Here is an 8,953-nt window from a genome sequence, read left to right on the forward strand (position 1 = left end):
GGGCGTTGGGCCCCGCAGGAACAGAAGACGGGGCGTTGGGCCCCGCAGGAACAGAAGACGGGGCGTTGGGCCCCGCAGGAACAGAAGACGGGGCGTTGGGCCCCGCAGGAACAGAAGACGGGGCATTGGGCCCCGCAGGAACAGCAGACGGGGCGTTGGGACCCACAGGAACAGCAGACGGGGCGTTGGGACCCACAGGAACAGAAGACGGGGTGTTGGGCCCCACAAGGACAGGAGACGGGGAGGTGGCCCCCAGATGGACAGAAGACGGGGCGATGGTCCCCATACGGACAGGAGTCAGGGCGATGGCCCCCATGCGGCCAGAAGACAGAGCGATGGTCCCCATGCGGACAGGAGATGGTGGCTATGGCCCCCACAAGGACAGGAGAGAGGGAGGTGGCACAGGACCTCTCCTCTGCCGAGAGTGAGGTGGCATGGGGCTTCTCCGCGGCAGGGAGTGAGGCGGCACGGGGCCTCTCCTCGGCAGGGAGTGAGGCAGTGTCGACCCGCTCGGAAACAGGGGCAGTGTCGGCCTGCTTGGAAGCTGAGGCAGCACAAGGCCCCACTAACACTGCAGGCGATGTGGCACGGGGCCCCTCCAGCACCGCAGGTGAGGTGGCACAGGGCTCCTCCGGGGCAGGAGTAGGGAGCTTCGGTGTCTTTTAGAGCCGCATCTTTGGCAAGCAGGCTTTCTGGTGGGTGGTTCCATGGCTAGCGGGGAAACTGGCTCGGGTTGGCTGAGAGGTGACGGTCTCGGAGGATCGGGCAGGTTGGTCAGGGGAGCGTTGAGGAAGCCGGCAAGGTAATCTAACTGAGTGGAGTCCAGGTAATGGCGAGCATATGGTGAGAAGCATGAAACAGAGTCCAAACAGCGAAGTGTATGTGTGGTGTATGGTGCATGCAGCTTGTACAGTCCGGTGTGCAGAGTACAGAGTGCAATGATCCAGCACTGAGGATTGAAAGGAGTTGGGCTTTATGCCGTGTTGATTGTTCATTTGCACCGGCTGTGCTGGAACAGCCGCTCTTCATTCGACTAACGAGCCAGCTCACAGGAGCAGGAGAGGGCGTGACATATGTATGTTTACATTACAGAGGGTTATTTGTTAAAGGTCTAAAGCTAAGTATTTGACGTCTCTTTCCACTTTCTAGTCCATGATGCTTCTTGAGATTCCATTTATGTGGAGACCTTGGAATATATTAATATTGCCAAATGTGTCTATTTAGACAAATAAAATCAATTTCAAACAAGTCAGTCTGGAAGGTAATGTCAACAAGGGCAGCAACTAACGATTATTTTAATAATCGATTAATCGGCCAATTATTTTTTTCGATTAATCGATGAATCGGATAAAAAAAACTTTTTTAATTTCCGGCTCTTTATTCAGAAATAGAAGATTTGGAATGACAGAACAAATAAGATCATTATAGTGAAGCCTTCATCTTCAACCATTAACAGAGGCCTCATGTCAGTGACCATCATGTTGAGGATGCTCTCAGTCAGACAGCTGCTTGCTGTGGTGTACATAGGGCTGATTACCGAACTTCGGTTCTTTAATGGCACCGACCGAAATGTTTCGGTAGTAATGAGTTTCAAAATAAGCCTCGTCTTTCGAATCCATGTTCCGGTACTTATCACGTGATTATGATAAAGCAAACCTGTGATTGGCTGCAATATTACACGTGATTGCGGCAAGCCGGGAAAAAAAACATGCTGTGGTGCCCCCCCCATTCACAGACAGGTTTCTCGTTAGGTACATTGACTTTACTGCAGTTGTGTAGCGTGTCGTCGAAGTGGGAAAAGATGCCTCTGAGGTCTAAAACATGGCTCTACTTTTGTAAAATGGACGCCAATAGTGCACGGTGCAATATATCCCAAAGCGGGTGGTAAACTCCATCTAAGGCTAAATACCAGCACGAGACCGATAGTCGACAAGTACCTTAAGGGAAAGTTGAAAAGAACTTTGGAGAGTTCAAGAGGGCGTGAAACCGTTAAGAGGTAAACGGGTGGTGTCCGCGCAGTCGGCCCGGGGGATTCAACTCGGCAGGCCAGGGGCGGCCGCTCGGTGCGGGAGGATCCCCTCGCGGGACCTCTCCCTGGGCGCGGGCCGTCCCCCGCCGGGTGCATTTCCTCCGCAGCGGTGCGCCGCGACTGGCTCCGGGTCGGCCAGGAAGGGTCCGCGGGCGAAGGTGGCTCAGTATGTACTGAACTTTACATTGCTTGCAAATGTTCTTTTGCACTGGAAATCACTGGAAAATTAAACTCAAGATGTGAAAAGTAATGTGTAATGCAATTTTCATTCTGTTAGAGTATATATTGTAAAACTGTTATCGAAAAAAGTATCGTTTAGGAACCGGTATTGAAGTGAAGGTATCGGTATTGGTACTGGTATTGAAACTTTTAGACTGATACCCAGCCATAGGTGTACATGATGTCTTTCTCATCATGAAGCTTGTCAATGCAGTTCATCCTGCCTCACTCCAACACAGACCAGTGTCTTCACTCAGACATTGTCAGAAAATTAAAACTTGAGGCTTCATCTTCAAATTATTACCACTATTGTGTGCAAGTTACGTTTACTTGTAATGTATATTCAAACCCTGCTTGAGTTGATGAAAGTGAAATAAAACATCTCTCACAGTCACACACGCTCTATCTCTGTCATTAATCAGTTAATAAGCAAACCCTAGCATCAGAAAAGCTACCAGAGAGACTGATATCACGTTTCCTCACTTTAAAACGAAACAAATGTAGGATAATGCAGTGACTTACGGTGGGTGTCCGCTAGATGCGACACATCGCATGTGACATGCTGGTCCGGCTGGTGCGTTTCCAGCTGCGATCCGGTGTGTTTACCTGCAGCTCATTTGCATAAAGTAGACTCGACTTGTACTGTCCTTAAACATCTAAACTAGCCGTCGGTGAACTAAAACCAGGACAGGTTCAGCTGCTGCACAGATTATTTCTCACCTCAAATGCTTCAGAAATACTTTTGCCTGAAGTGTTTTCAAAATCATAGAGAAAGTTGGCGGCCGAGCCGCTGTGTTTATCAGACTCATCTACCAGACCATCAAGCTGAAAGCGCGGTCACGTGACCACATAGTGGCCTGCTCACATCAGTGCGATTTTCAGATGCGTGCATTCGCATGTCGTGCACACACAGCATGTCTTTGTTTTGTGAAGCGTGAAATGCTCCCACACTTTTGAGGACTTCAGTTAAACTGTTTTCTCCGTGCTGGTCATGTTGTTGAATTTACTCTTCCTTTGAAAATACCTCCTCTGCTCTGCCTCCACCCCACTCTGTTTAACTGGCTCTGCAGGTGAAGTAGACGACTCTACGACATGGCGAGTGACGCATGAATCACACAGCGAATCGATTTTAATAATCGATTATTATCAATTCGTTATTACAGCCCTAATGTCAACACTGTAATAGTTATATCCTTTCAGAGCAAAGCACGTTGCACATAAGCACAGCCATTCCTTTCTCTGGTTAGCAATAAAATGTTTATTAAAATATTTTTTTCTTTCAGTGGACTGTAACATTATAACAAACTGACTAATAGTCTGGATACAGCAGCCAATTAATGGAATCAATAGAACATGTGAGACAGACATATTTGAGAAGCAAGCTGGACATATTTAGTCAAATGAGCACCCTTCTTAATTGAAAAGAATAATAAATAAAGCTCCATCCAAAAACTGGCAGGTTACGCCAAAACAAACAAATGTTCCAAGTTTTTCTTGACTTTAATGATTCCAACTCTTGCTTTGATAATTACCATCTCATTTCACAGCCAATTTAAGAGCTGGTTTCAATAAAAGCACGGCATGTTAAGTGTTCGCCCGCTTCCTTTAAGGACTGTATGAATCATAATGACTTGGGGAAAAGAGAGAGTTTTACGGGGTAATGCAGCAGGACAGTTAAGTTACAAAGGAAACCATGAGTTCATAAGTAGGTAAAACTCACTTTTGCTTCAAATAATCTGAAGGAATCAACAGTATAGTGTACACTGAACTAGGCAACAGACATACAAACATACTATTGCACCTTTCACATCATTAAAGATACTATCTAGTATTGAGTTTCTGCTTACTGCATGTGTGCAATTTATCAATTTTCTGTTTTTAGTCATTATCTATCTGTACATGTGTTGGAAAATTATCTACTCACCAAACCAAAACCAGTTTCTATTCATTAATAAAGCAAATGACTATGTCCATCTAGTATCTTTTTAATGTAAGTCTTCCATCATTATGGATTTGTCTTTTCAGCAGTGTCTGTGTCTGCCTGACTTTTCCCACACCAGAGGGAACCCCAGATCCTGTTCACCGATCTATCCAAAAGAAAAATATGTGCCACAGAAGACAGGAGGGGAAAGAAATAGCTAACAGAAAATCACTCAGAACAATCAAATTTCATACAGATGTTTACATGATCCCAAAGTCAATAACTTTAGCCAGCCTGTCTTTACCAAGGAATATTCAGTGCTTTCTTGTTCTAAAGCAAAAAAAAAAAACTATTTTGAGAATGCTACTAAATTGTAAACTTAAGTTGAAGCAACACTTATGTCTGACTTTGATAATGTAATGTGAAGTGTGAGTGAGTAAAAGGTGACACGCTGCTCATTGTGTCATTACCAAAACAGTCGGTTTTCTCTACTAAATTGAGATAATAATTAGGACCACAACTTCCTCTATTTTTGTGTCTACAGTCATTTATTTACATTTTGCATAACAAACAGAAGACTGTTGTAAAAGGTGTTTTTCTGACCTCTGGTCTCATTTCTGAAAACATAAATGTATCTCTTAGACTAGTGACAGCTCTTCAGTGTATGTTGCTTGTGAAAAAATATATATTCTCTGGAGTGATGTAAAATGATGTACTGGTTTATTTAGTCTTGTCACACTTACTGTCATCTCCCAGTTTTGATGCATGCTCACTGATGAGCTCTTCACCAACATCCACTATTTGTTCACTATTTCTGCAGGTGTCTTCTCTCCATTTGCGTAGCTTGTCTCTCATCTCTGTGGACAAAGGCATTAAAACCATAAGAACAATTAAAAGCGGAGATAATTAACGGCACCACCACATTTAGCAACACAATTCACACTGTCAAAACTTTTACTGCTGTCACTGAGTGTGTGTAGGGAATATCTAGCTACACTGCAATGCAACATTACTTTCCATTTTTCCAACATTTGAAGTAATATGTATGAAGGGAGATAAGCCACTGAGGCTATTCAGACACATCTAATGTAAAATAATATGAACGTAGAATAATATGAACACATTTAGCTTCATCAGATTTTACAGCTGAGATATGAATACGTATGTAGCCACTAAGTAACAGATGTGTTACAAGTAGGGTTGCCAACCGTCCCTTAAAATACGGAATCGTCCCATATTGAGCAACAAAATTTCGCGTCCCATATGGAACGCACTTTGTCCCATATTACCGTGAGAATCAAAAATCAGTCTGTAAAATGTCAATGTAATCGATGAACAACAGGGTGCTTCATGTGAAAATTTACGGTAATCTCATTGCCAGCCCTCTCTTACTCTGTGACCAATGAACTGACAGCACACTCACACAATGAGTAAGACAATACAGAATCCGGCTCATCTCATTGGTCGAGGTCCTTTCACGTGGAAAGAAGGTATACCGACAAACAAGAGACAACAACAAAGCAGCATGGATGACACTGCCGATGGAACTCCTCCAAGGAAGATTAAGGGTGCTTTCACACCTGTTAGTCCGTTAGAGTGGTTTGTTTGGACCCAAAAGGTGTTACAATGTTGCTATCTTGTAGTTGTACCAACTACGATGAATGTTATATCTCCCCCCCAGTCGTTTGGCGGCGCTGTTCACAAAATAAGGTGTTTTAGATGACGTAGGTGAACGCTGATTGGCGCAGCATGTGAAGAGGGAAAAATCCCAGAAGAAAACAACAGGCTGTGTTTATTCCATGGATCGAGGTTTATTAGTAAACAATGAACTATGCTCTCCTGTTCGTTCTTGTTGCCATATATTCCTATCATTGCTTTACGCAGCAAGCACAAATACTGCAGTTGTTCCAGCATTAAGCTCGCATTCGGTATGAGAACATTACACAGTCGTTTTTGGCACGGAGAAGATGCATTGCAAGACGTTATCGGAGAAAGCGGGCAATGCTCCACAACCTGTGCAGGTTGCTACGGAAGCTCCCGTAGACCAAAAAGTCTGCTGCACCATCAAGCCGGTCCGAATGGAGACAGGTTTGTGTTCTCACCAGGAGCGAACCGAACTGGAGTTCACATAGAAGTGGAGCGAGACCACCTCCCGAAGGTGGTCTCGGTCCGGTTCTTTAGTCCGAACCAAAAAAATCTGGTCTGCTTTCACACCAGCCCAAACAAACCGTACTTGCAGGTGTTGTGGACTCCAGTCCGCTTTAAGCGGACCAAAAGGCGTAGGTGTGAAAGCACCCTAAGAGGCTGCAGAAATACAGAAGCGAATGGGAACGAGAATACATGTGGGTGGAAAAGGTGCACGATAATATTTACAAGACACAACAAAACCAGAGGAATCCTTGACCGGTTTATTGTCCACCAGGCAATGCCAGAGGCAAATATGGTATGTAAAAAAATAAGAATGATTTCATTTTACCCTTTAAGTCCTCGTCTGTCATCAGTGTTTGGGTAAGCACACTTTGGAATACTGTAATTACGTCACCGTTTACGCTATCGGAAAAAAATCCAACGGTTTCTGAAAGCTGAGATGTTGCACTTCACAGGCAATGTCCATCCATCCATTCTCTATACACCGCTTTATCCTCACTATGGTCACGGGGGGTGCTGGAGCCTATCCCAGCTGACTCGGGCGAAGGCAGGGGACACCCTGGACAGGTCGCCAGTCCATCGCAGGGCTACATATACAGACAAACAATCACACTCACATTCACACTTACAGGCAATTTAGAGTCATCAATTAACCTCAGCATATTTTTGGACTGTGGGAGGAAGCCAGAGTACCCGGAGAAAACCCACGCATGCACAGGGAGAACATGCAAACTCCATGCAGAAAGATCCCAGACCCAGGCCGGGATTTGAACCGGGCATCTTCTTGCTGCAAGGCAAAAGAGCTAACCACTACACCCACTGTGCAGCCCTGGCAATGTGTAGTTTTATTTTATTTTTCATTGACAGTAGTTTCATTCATACCCTCCCAGGAAGCAATAGAAGCAGCCACTTTGTTCCCAGAGAGAGAACTGCCCTGTGCAATTAAATAAAAGCTGCAAAAAAAGCTTAATTTCATAGTTTTTTTCCCCCAATCAAACACTAAAATCAAATTCTGTTTTAGTCTTTTTCTTAAACCATCAGTACACTCTTGTAGCAGGAGGTAAATTGTAAATAACATAACCTCATTATGGGAGTCATTAGGTCATTCCCTCACACAGTAGGGTTTGTTAAGTGCCCGAGTGGCCAGGTGTGAATGGGTTGTTATTTTGCACTGAGAAATAAATTGTTGAATAATAATTTGTTTTCCATGCATTTGTATCACTCAAAAACATGCATCTAATTAAACTCAGGTTTGACTCAAAAAAGGTTAAAAATCATTTCACGCACAAAAAAAGGCAAAAAAAAATTTCACCATGCCGGGAGGGGTGAAGGCAATTGGGTCGGCCAGCCATGCCAGCGAGGTGCCCCTTATTTATTTTTCAGGGAGTTGGCAACCCTAGTTACAAGTCAACAAAGTCGGAGAGAAACAAAACACATCACTAACACTGCGTTTCATTAGATACAGCTGTATTGTTGCAGTGGCAAAGGTCTTTTACAGGACCAGACATACGTTAAGTCAGCAACAACATCTGTCGTTAGCCGTAACCATTCGTTAGTAACGCTACATGAACGGCATAACACGCTAACAGACTTCGGGTGCCGTCTTTAAACAAACATCGCTTTCTGTTGTACTTCCTCTGCTACTCTTATATAATGATCAGCTGAAGAGGAATCAAGCCAGTATTAGCAAATATATACAAACACCGATATATTAGCAGACTGTGCTAACTAGCATTAGCTAACTGTCCACACGCTGACTTGTTAACTCGTATTTTCAATCTGAGACAGCGACGACTCTACATGCTTTTGCACAAGAAAACGACGAAAGTCTTCAAAACGTATGGACACATGCCTCGGTGACACTTCAGGAGAATCTATTTTATCTTTCTTCTTACCTTCCCATCCCACATCGTACATTTCTGATACCGACGCCATCTTTTCACTTAAGACAACATACGTCGTACAAACGTCACGGGCTGGCCAGCTGAGGGCGTGCCTGACGAAAATTACTATTATTATTGTTGTTGTTGTTGTTGTTGTTGTTGCATTGTTTATGTTAATATGCAAGCAGCAGCAACAACAACAACAATAATAAGGATGTCTTTACAGCAATGTGACAGGTAAAATCTTACACATTAATGTCCACATCCTGTTTTGTTGTTAGTTACTTTGTTTGTTTGTTATGCTTTGTTTTGCTTTGTTAAATTCAGTTAGTACTAAATATAATATCGTATAAGCCCAAACTGGACATTTTCTGCTTAGACTGAAATGTAATTCCAGTATTTTAGTAAGCTACACTTACACATATTGCTTTGTTCAGCTTTGTCTCCAACTTAAAGCATGACGACTAGTAGACTACAGCAGACATTCACAAACCTAGATGTTGCCGTTCTCATGCACCAGTTCCATTTTTATATAATTTCCCTTCTAAGTGTTGGATTGGATGGTCCGCTAGAATCAAGCTCTGAAAATATGAAATGTGCTTTCTAAGCACATCTACTGTTTTATACTGATTTCCCTCAGGAGCCTATGTGAATGTCATCCCCTCGCTGCATATGCTTGCTAACACACTTCTCTCTTACCACATAACACACTTGTTGATGTGGACTCAGCACAAACTTGCTTACAGAGACATT

At 43.7% G+C, this 8,953-nt stretch overlaps 1 protein-coding gene across 1 annotated transcript in view; it reads right to left on the reverse strand.

Moving 5' to 3' along the window:
• Positions 1 to 8,306, reverse strand: part of emc2 (ER membrane protein complex subunit 2) — a 67,729-nt gene extending 59,423 nt beyond the window's left edge. Inside the window, 2 exon segments of the mRNA XM_051957278.1 lie at positions 4,913 to 5,026; positions 8,213 to 8,306. Of these exon segments, the coding sequence (XP_051813238.1) occupies positions 4,913 to 5,026; positions 8,213 to 8,252 (154 nt within the window). The 5' untranslated portion in view covers positions 8,253 to 8,306.
• Between the last annotated feature and the right edge of the window lie 647 nt (positions 8,307 to 8,953).

This window comes from Acanthochromis polyacanthus, chromosome 12 (genome assembly GCF_021347895.1).
Source record: "Acanthochromis polyacanthus isolate Apoly-LR-REF ecotype Palm Island chromosome 12, KAUST_Apoly_ChrSc, whole genome shotgun sequence".
Classification (NCBI taxonomy): domain Eukaryota; kingdom Metazoa; phylum Chordata; class Actinopteri; family Pomacentridae; genus Acanthochromis; species Acanthochromis polyacanthus.